The following is an 18,280-nucleotide window of genomic DNA, read 5'->3' as shown; positions in this document are numbered from 1 at the left end:
AGCTGTGGGAAGATTATTTGCCTGTTCTTTACAGTGCTACAAATTGGACATGAATGGAATACAGTAGTATGCTTTACTTCGCAAATCAATATACACAGAAGATGATAGTTTAAGCTTTACTGCTGAATTGTGGTAGTAGTAATTGCACATTCCCTGGTATAACTTGAGTGAGTGAATATTTCATGTTTGCTTGCAGTTGGTTAGGCTAGTTCAATATGCTCTTTGTCATCTCTGCTGTGGAAGGCTGAGATCTGAAAAACTGTAGGAACCTTTTGGCTATTGTGTTACTCCAGCTGCAAATTCTGCATCTAGGTATATGTGGAGAGAAAGAGAAATTCTAAGCTCCAGCTAACTGATGATAGAAGCCTTGATTTTTGCTGATATGTCAATAATCAGTCATGTCTTCAACTGCACATTCATTTGCTAAGTCAATGGTAGTCCCTTGAAACAACTGAGGTGATCCCAGGTGCTCAGACTCTAAGTGTTGAGACCATCTTTCTTTTGATTGCCTTATCGTGAATCCTTCTGATTGTTATCCTTTAATAGATTTTTTTCTGATTTAGAAATAGCTGTTACTTTTGGAAGTAGGCAAGCAACTTGTTATTCAAGATGATGGCCTGTTGGGAATCTATTAACAGAGTCTCTGGAAAATGTCCGCGGCTGAACCAGACCATTTCAATCCTTTAGTCGTATTTGACTCTGGCGCAAAGATCCAACCACATATTTATGTCATCACCAAGACTCCCCATCTCCACCACTGAAGCATCAACTCAACTCGCCTCAGCTCATCTGCTGCCTCTAAGGTTGACTGTTGCAACACACTCCAAGTTAGACTCCCATCTTCCACCCTCCATAAACTTAAGACAGTTCAAACTCTGTTATCTATATTCAAACTTGCATCAAGTCGTAGTCACCTATCATTCTTTGGCTCCCATATAGGCAATGCCACAATTTTAAAATATCCACAGAAGTCCAGTTTTGGTCTGTGTACTTCTGTGCTCAACTTTGGTCCATCATTAATAGCTATGCATTCAGCCCTTGGCCTTGGAATTTCCAATTGAACCTTTTCAATTTCTGTCTTACCACCTTCTTTCCTCCCAAACAAATCTAAAGATGCTTCTTAAAACTTTCCTCTGGTGATCTGTCCTACTTTCTCCTTGTACAGCAGTGTTGGTAATGTTCCAATTAATTGCATTGGAACATTTCACCATGTTTCAGACACTAATTAGATGTAGTTGTTGAATGTAACATCAGTGCTGTGGATTTGTAATGCCCCCTCCCACTGCCATAATGTGGAAATAGCAAACAGGGAACTGAGTACATGAGAGAATACATTCATGGCTTTTTTTGGAATTGAATGCAGCAGCACAAATAATTTCTCTGTTTGATGATCAGAATCTTGCTTATCCATCGGTATTGTGGAGATAAATACTTGTTGACTAGTTACTGTGTTGCTAAGCTGAAGAAAGCCTATTAAAATTTCAATATAATGTTCCAGCTATCATAGCAAGTTGGATCAGACTGAAAAGACAGCGATCTAAGCTTACAAAGCTTGTGTGTGAACACGAGAAGTGTGGTTAAATAAGGGTGATGAGTTGCAGATGTAAATAACTACATGGGAATATTAAATTGCAGAGATGACAGATCTAGTTTTTAATATGGCAGTACTGGGTACTCAATATTTCTGGATACAAGGCCTTTAAGAAAGATGGGGAAGGTTAGAAAGGAAGTTGGGTGGCAATAATTAAGGAGAATATTAGTGCTAGAGAGGGAGGAAAGATGTTCTGACAGGATCTCAAACTGAACTTTTTTAATTATAGTTTAATAAAGCTGCCTCAACATTACCGTATATAGTGATTTTGTAGAGAAATTAGAGGTGTAAGGACAATAAAGTTATGATAGTTGGAGGACTTCAATTGTTGTAATAAACACAGGGATAGCAATAATGTAAGACCATAGGGCAGGAGTGTGAAAGGTGGTTGGGACAACTTTCTTGATCAGCACGTTTGCAGCCCAGCCAGGGTGAAGTCTTTGCCAGTTCTAGTTCTGGAGAATGGGGATATTTCAAGTGGTACAAATGTCTACAGGGCAACCTTGTGGGAATCATGATAATATCCAGAAGGTTAGTTACAGAAAAAAAGAACAACAGTCTATATGGGGTAATAATACTTAATTGGAGAATTATCTGTTTTAGTGAGCTGAGAATGTGTTTGCCTTAGGAAAATTGCAATCTAAGATCATTGAGCAAAAATGTAATTGAAAAATATACAGCCTTTAAAGAGGAAGTTGTTTGGGTATAATTGATGTATATTCCCATGCTCTTTGGCTAACACGAGCTATGATGGAGCCAAGAAATGGGTCATAGGACAGGTATCAGATTGATAGTACCAATAACAACCAAAGTAAATGTGAAAACTTCAGAGGTGAAGTAAAAAGGAAAATAAGGTAGGCAAAGAGAATAGGTCAGCAGCTAAGTTGAATCCAATTGTAGGCTTCTAAACAATGAAGAGATATTAGTGGATAGTAGGAGGAGAGATGGAATTGATTAAGATTCAGAAGAAGGGTCACATGGAAGCAGCAAGCAAAATTGAGGTATTTTGTCTACGTTTCCCTCGATAATGTTACAGTAAAATGGGAGCTGATTGATAAAGTAGATGACTAAACATTAACTTAAAGGAAAGTGGATGGGAATTCTGGCTGTGATTAAAAATAAATTAAGAACATTAAGACCATATAGGAAGTCTTTAGTTTCGTGAAAAAAGTAAAGGTGGAAGATGTGGGGCTACTTGGCCATAATCTTCTAATCTCCCTTAGATACAGGGGAGATGCCAGAGTTTAGAGAGTTACAAGTATTTTACCCATTCCTAAGCAAGAATGTAAGGATAAATCCAACAACTATCAGCCGGCCAACTTAACCTTGGTGACGGGAGCCTTTTTTAAAACAATAATCCGAAATGAAATGGTCAATCACACATTGGTGAATGTGATTCATTTTGGTGAGCAGAAAGAGGAGCAGCACCATACTCTAAAGAATTGAGTTCTGAAGTAGGTACAGGTATAGAAACAGGTATGTTGGGAACAAAAACTGAAATTGGTAGAAAAACTCAATAGGTCTGGCAACATCTGCGGAGAGAAATCAGTCAGTGTTTCGGGTTGAGTGGACCTCCTTCGGCAATTTCAGTTTTGTTTCTGATGTCCAGCATCCGTACTTCTTTTAGTTTTTTTGAGGTATTTTGGGGTATGTTTGCACAAATTATTGAATATGGCAGGGTGTTTCAGAGAACAGTGGTTCTTGGGCTTTGTATGTATGGGCATAGCGTACAAAGCAAAGAAGTTATGATGAAGGCTTGTAATATCTCAATTTAATCACAACAGAGTATTGTGCCCAATTCTGGACTCCATGCCTTAGGTCCTTAGTGTATAAAATGATTGAGGAATGAGGGACTTCAGTTACGTGGATAGATTGGAGCAAGGTAGAACGGAGAGGAGATTTGATAGCGATCTTTAGCATCCTGAAGGGTTCAGTTAGAGTAGATTAAAAAACTACCCTCATTGGCAAAAGGCTCTGTAAACAAAAGAGAGAGACATTTGAAGTGATTGGAGAAAGAATCTAAGATGGCATGAAGAAAATGGTTTGTTTTACTCAGCAGTTGGTTATGATCTTGAATCCATTGTCTGAAAGGGTGGTGAAGGCAGCCTCACTGGTGGCAAATGATTTATAGGGCTATTGGGATAGGAGGACTGAAACAAGTTGAATTGCTCCTACAGACAACTGACTTGGACCGAGCAGACAAAGATCACTTTCTGTGCCGTAACCGTGCTATGATTTGATTGCAGCAATCACTAACTTGTCGTAGCTTCTCTAAAAGTCGCAAACATATTTGCAAAAAACTTGGAAAGTTATCTGACCAATCTGATGTGATCAGTTTCTAGCAGACATTTCTGTCAACAAATGTTGACTGCTGTCTCGTCTTGAAACTAGTGACCGTCAGCAGACTCCCTGTATCTTTTCCAGCATTGTTTAAGGGTATTTTTGAAGAATGAATCTAGTTGAAGTGAATTTTATTTCCAAATTTGCAGTATTTTTGTCTATTAAAAATTTAAAATTAGAGGTATAATTTAGAAAGTTGCAAGTCAGAGTATTATTTCAATCACCTTACTTGTTTCAAAACTTTCTGATGAGCATATGTTTGCACCTTCGTGAGGCCTGGTGAATGTAGGTCAAATAGCACACTTAACTGAATGGTTACATGTATGTTATGTGGTTCCTGTTGATTCTCTTCAGACCATGTTATATTTGCTGCCTTGTGCACAAATCCAAATCACATTTAAGGCATTAATTGCTGTAGGATAATATTGTTTAAGCCTTTGACATGTTAATTAACGGTTTTTTTTTTGCTTAAAACCAATTCCATTTAATTCAAATTTGTACAGCTTTAGAGGTTGCAAATATGGTGCTTTGAATAAAATATTAAAAATCCCATGGCCTTAAGGTTTATTATTGCCAAAGTAGGTGAAAAATGCAAAGTGAAACTTTTGTGTGGAAAAATTACAAGGTACTGAATACAGTCTACCTTTTTTGTTTTGTGCAGTTCAACAGGCACCCACTTTTCAATGCTAGGAATTGGAGATATCGTCATGCCAGGACTTCTGTTATGCTTTGTGCTTCGATATGACAACTATAAGAAAGTTTCTAACAGTGAGGCTATTCCACCCAATATACCTGGTCGTATGCAAAAGGTGTCATACTTCCATTGTACTTTGATCGGTTACTTTGTAGGTAAGTGGAAGTAAAGTTCAGTAGAAATAAAGAATATTGAAAATTGATTCCCAGCGGCACAGGCACTTTACCTTAACTAGCAATGTGGGTTCTTTGCAATGTTCACAATGCTCAAATTTACATTGTTCATTTATGTATTAAATTTATTATTTAACTAGATAATTGTAGAAATTTAGGAAATATGATCAAGAATAGACCATTTCGTCCATCATTCAGTATGATGAGGCTAATCCTGTATCTTAATGCCATAACACTCCCTCTTCATATACCTTGATGTTTTTAGGGCATAGAAATCTACCTATTCCTTTCTGTTTAAACAAGTTAACATGACTTGCATTGCTTTTTCCTGGTTATAGCTGACCTCTGAAAAGACTCTACGGTCTTTTGCTGCTCTGCATCACTTGCTTAAAGGAGCTTTTAATTGAGATTTTTGAGTCACTTGCTTATGGTTTCAAGCTGCACCCTAAGACGTTAATGGATATCACTGCATTACGGAATTATCTAAGGGCAATGTTACTTTCTTTCTTCCACAGTAGTACAATACTGCATTGTAGAAGTATTCACCGTATAAAACCTGTTTTCTTTGTCGCACAGTTGGTTAATTAAGGATGTTCCTCCTCCAAACACTGCTAATTATTTTTGTTCTAGTGTAGTTACTGAACATTCGCCTGTATTCTTTTAAAACAAAATGCTTCTCACTACTTCCACCACCTCTACTACTTGCTGTTGCTTCCCTCACTTTTGCCACTCTGCCCTGAACCTTGTGTATGTAGAAAGTCAAATCAAAAGAAGTGGGGAGTGAGTAGATCGGAAAGGGAAGCAATGCCAAGGGGGACTGGGAGAGAAGCAGCATGAGGGGACAGTGGGGAAGAAGTGATGTCTGAGGCAAGCAGGGGAGCAGTGAGTAAGAGATAAATTTAGACAGTCCTTAGTCATTAAGAGTAACTAAGAGGATTTTTGTTCAAGGCAGCCAATAGATTTTTAATGTAAAAGTTACAACTAGCAGCATAAGCTTTATGGATTTAAATGTTTCTTCTGAACACCAAGACTGCTAAATGAGGCATAGCTATATAAATGTATTTTTAATAAATTATGGAGTCATGTTGATCTGTCCATTTTGGTATTTGTCTTTTTCTGATAATCTGACTCTTCATTTAGGTCTTCTGACAGCCACTGTAGCATCCAGAATTCACCGGGCTGCTCAGCCTGCACTCTTGTACCTCGTTCCATTTACACTGCTACCACTGCTCACCATGGCTTATTTAAAGGTGAGTAGAATATCAAAACCAAATAAACCGTCAATCTGCTGGAATTATTTGTTCAGCTGTTTACTTTAATCTTGTTTGTTACTTTTGCCTTCTCTGCATCCTCAATAGGTTTTGCTAAATCTTCATCCAATTTCATCTGGCATTGCTACTCTTGCATTGTCAGTTCTTCCGGCTGCATGTTCCCCTTTTTATGCAGCTGTGTTTATTTTACAACTTTATTTAAATTATCAAGGCCTGATTGAACCATAGTTTAATCCAATTTCCCTCAAAATTCCAAATCATTGGGAAAATGTGGTAAATGTTTGGCCTTGTGTTCAAGAAGGGTTGCAGGACAAAATAAAGATGACTTTCCTACAGAAACCAGGTTGGTTCTCTCAAATTGGGAGCAGGAGTACGCTATTCGGCTCCTATAGCCTGCTGTACTGTTTGGTAGGATAATGGATAATCTGATCATTCCATATTCCAGCCTACCTCCCAATTACCTTTCACCCCTTTACTTACCAAGAATCTATCTGCTTCTGCCATAAAATAATACGTAGACACTGATTCCAATGCCTTTTGAGGAAGAAATTTCCAAAACCTTACGACTTCCTGAGAGAGAATTCTTCGTCTCTGTCTTACATGGATGACCTTGTATTTTTACATGATTATCTGTTCTAGACTCTTAAAAACGAAACATCCTGTCCACATCCAATCTCCTGAGACCCTCAGGATCTTGTGTTTCGATCGTCACCTCTTACTCTTCCAAATTTCAGTGGATAAAAGAATAGCCTGTCCAATCTTTCCTCATTAGTCAACCGACCCCATTCCAGATATCTGACTTGCAAACCTTCTCTGAACTGCTTCCAATACACTTCCATCCTTCTATAAGTACTCCAGATATAGTTTCCCAGTGCCTTGTATAACTAGAGCATTCTGCTGGACTTTCTTCAAAGTGATTAACTAGATTGACGTAGAAAGTAGGAGCACAAATAGACCATTCGGTCCTTTGAGCGTACTCCACCATTCAGTAAAATCATGGCCAATCTTTTTGTATTTCCAATTCCGTCTAATGCTGATAACGCAATTCCCCTGCCAAAGGAAACAAGATGCAGTCCACCTATGTCTTTAAAATATTCAACAACTCCACCTCCCCAGCTTTCTGAGGCAGAGTTTTCAAAAGTTGCACAACCCTCAGAAAATAAATTCTCATTTCTGTCCTAAAAGACCAACCCCTAATTTTAAATGGAACAAAAACAGACAGTTCCTGAATTGTTTTAAGTTCTGGTAAGGGCATCTAATCTGGATCCATAAAATGTGTAAGATTTGCCACGATATCTCATCACAGGAAGTCTCTGTTTTCCAGTTGATTTATCTCAATGTTCAAATGCACTTTCAAAGGCTAATAAAGAACCTGCTTGATGTAAAGGAGCATCCTTCCTATCTTTAGCTTCTGAACAATTTTATTAGTAAGTAAATTTGGGTCATTGTTTTTCTTGTGCAATCTCATATTTTTTCCACTAAGTGGTTTAGCATACTCTCAGTTGATTGCAGTTAGATATGTGCTATATAACACACACTGTGGAGAATAAACATTAAGACTTTGCTTATAAACAGTTAGCAAATTATGTGCATGCCAAGGCGTGCTCATAGAAGTATGGAGCAATAGAGCACAGAAAGGCCATTCAACCATCTTCTAAAGAGCTGTCTAATTAATCCCACTCCCTGTAAATTATTCCTTTTCATTCTTTCTCACTCTACCTGCAACTTTTGACATGATTGACAGCCACCATCATCATCATCCCCCCAACAGCTTTCCACATGGGTGGGAATGCCTTCACTAGGTTACATTCTTAACACCCAGCTCTATCTCATCACCTCATTCAGCTCCTTCACTGTTGCTGACTATTAGATTGCTTATCCAACATCCAGTATTGAGTGAGCAGAAATTTCTTGCACTTACATGTTGAGAAGACTGAAGCCATTGTTTTCAGTTCCTGCTACTCCTGCTCCCCGTGCGCTGCACATGTACACAGCCACTCTGATGTTGACGCATGGTGATGAGTGTTGGCATGCCAATCGTGGCATTGACATCCAGTTCCAAAAGTTACTGCCAGGCGCCAGCTTCAGAGGCCCGTATCGCTGGTTTAAACAAAAAAAATTAGGGGGAATACTATCTGCTAACCAGCCCTATTTCCTGAGCTACCTGAGGTTATAAATTTATTGCATTAGAATTTCAGAATTCGGCCATTTGGACTCTAGTTTCTGACTTTTCAGGTAGTTCTGCCACACTTTTTAAAATCCTTAATGGCCTTGACACTCACCATCTCTGTAATTACCTCCAGCTACAACTCTCAAGAATATTTGTACTTCTCTAATTCTGCGCTCCTCAGTATCCCAGTCTTAAATGCTCTCCGTTCACGTCTGTACATTTGGATTTGGGTCTAGGTCTGGGATCCTCCCCCCTTTAAACCCAGCTGCCTCACAGCTGCTCTCTTCTTTTAAGTAGTAAATTATAACAGCCCTCTTTGACAAAGCTTTTGGCCATCTGTCTTGTGTGGCGGCTTTCAGGTTTTGTACTGTAACACTCGTGAAGCACCTTGGAGTGTTTTACTACGTTAAAGGTCTTATAACGCACAAGTTATAATTGACAGCTATGTTTTCAGAATAGGCTGATGCCATTCAGGCCCTACAGTTGTCAGGTAGCATCCCATAGCTGTTACTTCTGTTGGAATGATGCCTTGATATGCAATATATTTTAAAGTTTTGTTGAATTGATTTCAGCAAGTGGAAAGGGAAATTGTAGGTGATCAGAATCATCATGTGCATTTTAATTTTATTACCCTTGGTGTGCGAAAATGAGGTTAGCTGCAGTTGTTTACACCAGGAAAAGGAGCATGAGTTCTGATGGGTTAGGAAGATCTGTCCCTTGTTTGCTTCCATTGTTTGGCATGTTTTATAAGCTATACTGCTGCTCAGCCTGGGAGAGTACTTGTTTTTAATAGTATAATTCTGCCATGAATATCTTGAGCTCCTTTTCCTTTTTTGAATGCAGTGGATTAATGAAGGGGACTTGTATTTAATAGCTACGCTCTCTGGCACATTTTTGCCTCAGTGAGAATGTTAGGAAGCAGATTACTATACACAGTCGTATCAGTAATTTAACAATTAAGGCAAGTCAGAAATCATCCCCACTTCAAAGGGTCACCCATGTTTTGAAAGAGCTTTTAATGACTGAAGAAGGATAGACCGGGTGTACAGAGTACAAAGCTATCCAGCCAGACTGGAGAAGCAGCAATGACAGTGAACCTAGTGACAGAGGTACTTTTAAATGTATTTTTCTGGTGAGGTTTTGCACTGAAATGTCTGGGAATTCCTGTACACCAGTACTTGTACATGAATCATAGTAAGATCAGATCAATTCAAAATAAGCAGGTGCAGAATGATTCTTGCTCCGTTTTGTGGCAAACCTACTCCAGAGTCGTCATATACAAAATAGGAGCAGAGTAGATGGACCTGTCATTCAGTAAATTCATGGCTGATGTGCTTATTTCAAATTCCACATTCCCATCCACTGTGCTAATCTTTCATCCCCTTGTCTAGCACAAATCTCTCCATCTCTGCTTTACAATATTTAGTGACCCTATCGCCTCCACTGGCTTCTGAGGCACAGAGCTACAAAATTGCTCAGCTCTCAGAAAGAATATTTCTACTCATCCTTGTCCAAAACGTGGGACCTCAAATTTCAGCACCTTTTTAGCCCTGGACTTGACTACAAGGGGAAACATCCTTTTCCATGTCCATCTTGTCAGCATTCAGGATCTGATGCACTTCGTTCAAGAATTGACTGTATAATCTACATTACTGAGACAGGTGCAGTCTTTTTTATGAGACTTCAAATTGGGAGCCTGTGTCATCTCCTACAACTATTAAAAACCCCACGCAAGATTTCTCTGCATACTCTCTCTCAACCAAGACCACCAAATCAGATTACCCAGTCATCTATTTCTTTGCTGTTGTCCTGTCCAAATGAACTTCAACTTTACATTATTAGCTGTGGAGCACTTTGGGATGTTCTGAAGGCAGATATCAATGCAAGCTCTTTCTTAAGCGATCTTAAAGCCAAAGAGAAACTAAGAAGAAACCTAGATTGAGAGAGTTAGAGTACACCAGCACTGGAGGGCATGAAAGGAGCGCACAGAAGGCCAATACTGTAGACTAAATGTACAATTAAGCCACACTGGAGTAGGTTGCAACAATGGGTTTTGACATGGCTATAGAAAAGTTCTCAGTTGAGAACTGAAATGTTTTATTTGTGAATTGATGGAAAGAGTATTAGAGTAGGTGAATGATATCTGATGTCGTAAATGAGCAGGACAGTATTTGGGTAACAGGAGTTTGTGTGCATTGGTGTCTTGGAGGGTGAAGGATAGAAGGACACAATAAAATCAGTCATGTAGTGACAGTAGTGTGTAATAAGCTGTTTTTTGGCTGGAGGGTGCAGATGGCATGAGTGGGGAATAATGGAAGTGGATGTCAGTAGTTTTGGTGATTGAGGTTGTAGACTTGCTCGCTGAGCCGGTGTGTTTAGTTGCAGACGTTTTGTCACCCTGCTAGGTAACATCGTCAGTGCGCCTCCAGTGAAGCATCGGTGTTCTGTCCCACTTGTTATTTATATGCCTCGGTTTGCTGGGGTGGTTGGTATTACTTCTGGTTCTGTTTCTCAGTGGTTTGTATATCGGGTCCAGTTCAATGTTTGTTGATGGAGTTCCGGTTGGAATACCAGGCCTCCAGGAATTCCCTGGCATGTCTCTGTTTGGCTCGTGCTATTATGGATGTGTTGTCCCAGTCAAATTTGTGTCCTCCTTTGTCCGTGTGCATTGAGACCAGTGAGAATTGGTCATGTCTCTTGGTGGCTAGTTGGTGTTAGTGTGTCCTTATTGTCAGTTTTCTTCCAGTTTGGCCTATGTAATGTTTCTCACAGTCCTTGCATGGTATTTTGTATATTACGTTAGTTTTATTGGTTGTGGGTATGGGATCCTTTACATTAGTCAGTAGCTGTTGCAGGGTGGTTGTTGGTTTGGGGGTTACTCTGATACCTAGGGGTCCGAGTAGTTTTGTGGTCATCTCTGATATGTCTCTGATGTACAGTAGGGTGACTGGTGTGTCTGGCCATGTTGTCGTCTTGTTGTGGTCTGTCACAGAGGTAACGGAGGATTGTGCTTTTTGGGTATCCATTCCTTTTAAAGACTCTGTATAAATGCTCCTGTTCTGCTTTGCACAATCCCAGGTTGCTGCAGTGTATTGTGTCTTGGTTGAATAATGTCCTGATGCAGCTGTGTTTATGGGTGTTAGGGTGGTTGACAGTGTAATTAAGTATCTGGTCCGTATGTGTGGTCTTTTTGTTTACGTTCTGTATAAGCAACCACCCCAACACCCATAAACAGAGCTGCATCAGGACATTATTCAAACAAGCCACAACACACTGCAGCAACCTGGGATTGTGCAAAGCAGAACAGGAGCATTTATACAGAGTCTTTAAAAGGAATGGATACCCAAAAAGCACAATCCGCCATTACCTCTGTCACAGACCACAACAAGAAGAGACAACACGGCCAATCACACCAGTCACCCTACCGTACATCAGAGACGTATCAGAGATAACCACAAGCCTACTCAGACCCCTAGGTACCAGAGTAGGCCACAGACCAACAGCTACTGACAAATGTAAAGGATCCCATACCCACAACCAATAAAACTAACGTAATATACAAAATACCATGCAAGGCCTGGTATTCTAACTGGAACTCCATCAACAAACGTTGAACTGGAACTGATATACAAGACACTATAAAACAGAACCGGAAGTAATACCAACCACCCCAGCAAACTGAGACCTGTAAATAACAAGCAGGACAGAGCACTTCACCAGAGACGAACTGACTATGTTACCTCGCAGGGTGACAAAACGTTTGCAACCAAACGCACTGGCTTGGCGAGTGAGTCTATACAACCTCATCCACAACCCAAGCTGCAAATCTTCTCAAAAACTTTAAAGTTTTGGTGATTGTCTTGGTTTTAAGCCTGGCTAATTGGTCTGCATGGTCTGATTCAACCTGATAGAGAGCTAGAAGAGGGACAGAGACTATTTCAGTGGAAACACAATTTACGATAGGATTGTAAATAGTGACTTGGGTCTTCCCACTGTTAATGCATGATCTTGATGGAGCAAAGGTCGTCATAGAAAGATTACGGTATTAACAGTATGGGGTTTGTTTGCTGACCTGCTGTAGAGACAATGCGATAATCGGTTTTGGGAAAGCACCACACAGCACTCTTACAGTTTTGTATTTTGTGTCCTATACCATCTATGGGTGTGCATGCTGTTTGCCGTTAATGTAGTCACAGATCAAATGTGTGAGACAAATTCCTTGCTTTTACTTTAATCCGACCTGATGCAAAATCATAGATTCATGCTTTCAGGGTTTAAGATGCTAAGATTATTTGTATGAAAAAGTGAAAGAGTTACATTTGTCTGCAGTCAGCTATATTGATGAAGCAGAAAAGCAGATTTACAAACTCACAAGTGAGAGACTGTTGTGTGTTCGGAAAGACAGATATCCAGATTGTATTACTGGATGGTCCTTGAAACATTTCACAATATAAAGGCAACATAAAATGCATTAATATCCACTTCTTAGAAGCACCTGCTAGGAATCCATTGGTTTCTTTTGAGCACAGGCTGAACGAAAGCTTGTTTTTGTTGATGGTGGGATTGAGATGTTGTATTATTTTGGAATGCTCTTGTAAAATAATCCTATCTTTCACCAACATTTGCTTGTGTGGTTTGCTGTTAAATTTTGTTTGCCAACCTTCCTAAGTATCTTGGTACATATTTTCACATTAAAGGCATTTTTAAATGCACATTATTATTTGGGTAGTCACTATCATTTGTGTCATGTAGTGTTTGTTTCCTCAGGGTGATTTACGGCGTATGTGGTCAGAGCCATTCCACTCCAAGGCAAACAGTTCTCGATTCCTGGAAGTATGATAGGATGAAGTGCAGCTAAGAGCAGGAATGACATATGGTGGGCACCAGAAGATTTGTGTCATGTGGTTTCATTCTTCTCATCAAGCAAGATCGGTGCTTAAATTGTTAACAAAAATGGTTGTGGAGGAATTTTCTTTTCCTTTTATGGAATGCAGACCTTGTACAATTAATCCAACCCATTTGCAGTCTTTGGATTAGCAACAGACACACGCCCTACCATGTATATTACAAATGAAAAAGGAACAAGAAGTCCACCTTTTTAATGACAAGATGTCAAAACTAATCTTGTACATACAGCTGCCATATAGAAGACGCAACTTGAAGAAGCCTGTTTAAAGGGACCAGCACCAAGTCAACGACCGTTTGGTTTGTCTTGAACTTTAGCCTGAAGAAGAAGACAAGGCAGCGACATATCTTGAATTCCGTAATTATCTGTGCGGTGACTCCTATTTCCTCCCCTCCCCCCACAGACACAAGTTGGGTATGCAGTAAAATCTATGCTGTAATTAACTTTACATCTGATGTTTTGTTGCAATGATCCAGAAAGGTAAAGACGCCAAGATGAATCATGTTGTGTACTTAAATGGCCTGTTGTAAATTTTAGCATGTATAGCATTAAATATTGCTTCAGTATAAGACCCACTGTTCCCTGTTCCAAGATGCTCTTTTACCATAATATGTGACTTTAAACACGTAATTGTAGTTTGCACTTGTACCTGTGTTCATGACCCCAGTTGATCTTGCACAATTATGATTGGTGTAGCAAAAAAGTTAACTTTTTATGGTTTTCCCCATTTCTTTTCTTGGTTTGATTAATTTAGCTAATGCATGTATCATAGCGGTACTCGTTATCTAAACCCTCTTGATTGTAGTGGTGTATCCTTGTAAATATTTCTTTTTTGTATACATTTGTTTAAATGTGCATTGTTAGCTCTACATATGTTGATAAGTGTAATCTTGTCCAAGTTTACAAGCAGTATCTGTTTTGTACCTTGGGTTTGTATTCAGTTCACAGAACTTTTTCTGGTAGACATTGACTTTGGCTGCTGTGGTAGCAGCAATTTAATATACAATAGAACGTGAATCAAACCGAAGGTTTGCGTGCCTCTAGAATTCCCGTCATCATTGTGTGAACAAGATGGCAACTGTAGTCTTCAAGCCCAGAGATTTCCTAATAGAGTGCAAGGCCTGGAACCAAAACAAATTAATACAAACAATGCTTCAAATTCTTCTTCCATGCCCACTTCTTCCTGTCCCCAGCCCCCGACATGTTCTCCTAAACATACACCCAGAGTGTCAGGTTATTATTTTTTAAAGATGGTATTGTTTTCTTGAAAACAACTGAGTGTAATGTTATCGTGCCGTAGACTAGACAAGTTGATGAAGCCATTTTATAGATTCTGGCTTTGCTCAAAGCAGTCAGATGGACTGAATGAGTACTGTACAATCCTTGTACATCAGGTGTGTTTCTGGCCCTGGAAATGAACAATATCTTTCATCTCTACATAACATGCGCAGTCAAGATTCCTTTGTAAATAAAACCAAAAGTTTAAGTGCACCTGTGTGGTTTATTTTGTAGTGTTCTGCAAGGTTACTTTTTATTAGAATTGGTTATTTTTGTTTATTGCAAATATCCTTTAAAATGGATTTTTTTGGGATTGCATCGATTTGTGAAGTTGATGTCCTGCCAGGGGGGAATCAGCTTGATGAATGTTGATGTGAACACATTCACCTTAAAAACCTCTCTGTGCTGAAAAACATGTATCATAAAAGTTACCTTTGTTGTGTTCAATATGGCAGAATTTCATTAGATTAAAAAGCTAAATCACTGCAGAAACATTTTTTCAGTTACTTTTCTGCAGATTATAAAATACTTCTAAGTTGCTTTGGTTGGTGAGAAGTGGTTACTGCACACACCCACTTGATGACCATTCAGAGGTGTGAACAGTCAGGCAGAAACTTCCAGCATTTGCAATTTCATTTTGTGTACACTCCTAGCAGCATTCCTCCTCTCTCACCCCTCCCCCCTCAAGATATGATACTGCTTTTAGTCATACCATGTGTGACACCATAGACGCGAGCAGAATTAGGCCATTAGGCCAGTCAAGTGCTCCGATTTCCCAACCCTTTTCTCCTGTCTTTTCCCTGTAATCCTTGATTCCCTTACCGATCAAGAATCTCAATTGTAAAAACACAGATGATTTTGCCTCCACGGCAATGAGTTGCACAGATTAACCACCTGCTGGCAATAATTTATAACGTGCCAAAACACACCAGCTATCTTAGCATAACCTTTCAATGTAGTGTCTTGAGATATTTATTAGACAAAAGGATTGTATGGAGTTAAAGTAGGAAATACTGGTGAAGTGAGGCTATAAACTTTGTTAAAGGACAAATGTTGGGAGGGAGCAAGACACACTAAGCAAAAGTAACAAGGGGTCCAAGGCTGCTATTTCAATGAAATAGGAGGAAATGTGGCTAAAATCTCTGCATCTCCAATTCCTGGCCCAGTTTGTTTTTAGTGGGAAAGGTTTTAATTCACTTTGTTTTTAAAGTCAATCTTAATCTTAATGAAGCATATTATGACCTTCAAACATTCCAGCACTTAGTCCATACAACTAGTTCATCATTAAACATGTTAAAAATAAATTTAGAAATGCTGAGGTTATACGTGAAAATTGTTCACTATCAGAGCGTGGAGGATTTGTGCTTTTGGTCAAACCTTCTAAATCCTAACTTTCTGAAGCCCCACAAACTGTAGTTTCTCACTCACTTACTCCTAGCAAAAGCTTAAAACAGCACTTACATGAATCCCACACGCTGCTGCAGAAAATATCACATCATATGAAGTTTATAGTTTGGAACTAACTAATGTTATCATCTGACTTTTTTTCTTTTCCATTCTTCCGCTGAAAGAGATGACTGGCTGAATGAACACTGGTGTTCATCAAACTTCCAGTGTCATATAGAAATGGCTTTTTTCAGACATGATCTAGCCTGTGAGACAAATATATTTGGCTGATAGTTTCGGTGCTGCACCCTTTCTCATTTGATGGTATTTTCAGAGCTGGGAAAATAGGATGGCATTTGGCAAACCCAGCCTACTCCCCCTTCTCGAGTATAATCATGACCGATGTATATCAGTTCCAGATTATCACAAATTATTGTTAATTTCTTACTTACCTTAGTATCCAAACATTTATCAATCTGCAACTCGAATATATTCAGCAGTTGAATCTCCACAACTCAATGGGGTAGGGAATTTGAAGATTCATAGTTTTTTTTTGAATGAAGCAATATTTCCTCTACCAAACTGAAATAGCCAACCTATCTTCCCAGACTTCTGAGCCGGGGCACTATTATTCCACCATTCCGCTCGGTGAGTCTTCACTGCACTCCCTTTGGGTAACGGGGAGAACTGTACATTTGCGTTAGGTGTGGTCTCACCAAAGCCCTTTTCAGCTGCAATAAAACATCTTCACTCTTTGCACTTCAAACTGTCTGCAACGAAGGCTGAGATGTCAATTGTATTCCTAAGTGCTTTGTCTATGTGTGCCAAATTTGTGATTAGTGTACAAGGGTTTTTTTTGAATACCAACATTTCAGGCTCGGTTTAAAAAAATGTTCTGTTTCGTCTTCTACTTCCTCTTGAAGTAGATAATTTTACATTGCCCCACGTTATTTTCTAACTCTCATGATGTTGCCCACTCAACCATTTATATCCTTTTGCAGCCATTTTATGGCCTCCGCAAACTAGAAGTCATTAGATTTGGTCCCCTCACCTAATCATCTTGGTTTTGTTCCAGATCAGTACTCAGCAGAGCTGTGGAACGCTTTTGATTCCTTTGGCAGGGAGGTTTTAAGCTTTTCCCTATTTCATCAAAGATCATTCTGAACAAGACATAACTTGGGGTAGCACAGTGGCTCAGCAGTTAGCACTGCTGCCTCACAGCACCAGGAACCCAGGTTCAATTCTAGCCTTGGGTATCTGTGTGGAGTTTGCACATTCTCCCCGTGTCTACGTGGGTTTCCTCCCACAGTCCAAAGTGCAGGCTAGGTGGATTGGCCATGCTAAATTGATGTGTAGCTTAGGTGGGTTATAGGGGGATGGGTCTGGGTGGGATGCACTGAGGTTCAGTGTGGACTTGTTGGGCCGAAGGGCCTGTTTCCACTCTGTAGGGATTCTATGAATGTTGTCTTCAAACATGTATGGCTTGAAATGCCTTTTCAGTTAGCAAGGTACAGAAACCTTCAGGAACTGTTTTCTGGTAAAGGAGACATTTCTTAACAGTAGTACCCTAACTGATATGCCCCACCACCTTTATTTAACCGATCCAAATATAATCTCTATGTATGACTACATCCCAATCAAAGAATCAGAGGGTACTGCACTTAAACTTCAGTCATCGAACATGCTAATTCAGCTTCATTCCTATTTTCAATATTTGGTATGCCAGAGCTAAATTTCTAATATTCAAACAAAAGAAACAAAATCATTAATTCTTTTAAAATGCTGTATTTCAAAAGGGCTGCATTTATTGCCAATGCCTTCAATATGGTAAAATTAGCTTGTCAGTGTATGCTTTTATTAAACTTGGAGCACATTTAAATTGATCCTGTCTTTTAAAAAATCTGCATACTTTAATCTCATGCTTCAACAACAACTCTGTTGTCGACAGAGCCCTCAACTCGGTCTGACCCATCTCCTGCACTTCCGTCCTCGCCCCTTCTCTTCCTTCCTGCAACAGCAATAGGGTTCCCCTTATCCTCACCTACCATCCCACTAGCATCCACATCCAGAAGATCATCAGACATCATTTCCGCCATCTCCAGCAAGATGCCACCACCAGACACATATTCCCCTCCCCTTCCTTGTCTGCCTTCCACAGGGACCATTCCCTCTGGGACACCCTGGTCTGCACTTCCTTCACCCCCAACACTTCCCCACAGCCCTACGGCACCTTCCCCTGTAACCGGTGAAGGTGCAACACCTGCTCGTTTACCTCCTCCCTCCCCAGTATCCAAGGGCCCAAACATTCCTTCCAGATGAAGCAACACTTCACCTGAACTTCCCAGAATCTAGTCTACTGCATTCACTGCTCACAATGTGGTCTCCTCTACATTGGGGAAACGAAGTGTAGACTTGGCGACCGCTTCGCAGAACGTTCTGCTCACAAAAAAGACACTGAACTACCTGTTGCC

General features: G+C 39.8%; 1 protein-coding gene across 1 annotated transcript in view; it reads left to right on the top strand.

Moving 5' to 3' along the window:
* sppl3 (signal peptide peptidase 3) overlaps window positions 1-14,636 on the top strand; it is a 119,553-nt gene extending 104,917 nt beyond the window's left edge. Inside the window, exons 8-10 of the mRNA XM_048611378.1 lie at window positions 4,593-4,780; window positions 5,939-6,048; window positions 13,007-14,636. Of these exons, the coding sequence (XP_048467335.1) occupies window positions 4,593-4,780; window positions 5,939-6,048; window positions 13,007-13,078 (370 nt within the window). The 3' untranslated portion in view covers window positions 13,079-14,636. The remainder of the gene's footprint in view (window positions 1-4,592; window positions 4,781-5,938; window positions 6,049-13,006) is intronic.
* Window positions 14,637-18,280: the final 3,644 nt, after the last annotated feature.

The sequence above is a fragment of the Rhincodon typus genome, chromosome 24 (assembly GCF_021869965.1).
Source record: "Rhincodon typus isolate 14 chromosome 24, sRhiTyp1.1, whole genome shotgun sequence".
Classification (NCBI taxonomy): domain Eukaryota; kingdom Metazoa; phylum Chordata; class Chondrichthyes; order Orectolobiformes; family Rhincodontidae; genus Rhincodon; species Rhincodon typus.
Note: the sequence above shows the minus strand (reverse complement) of the source record. Positions and strands in the feature narration are given on the sequence as shown.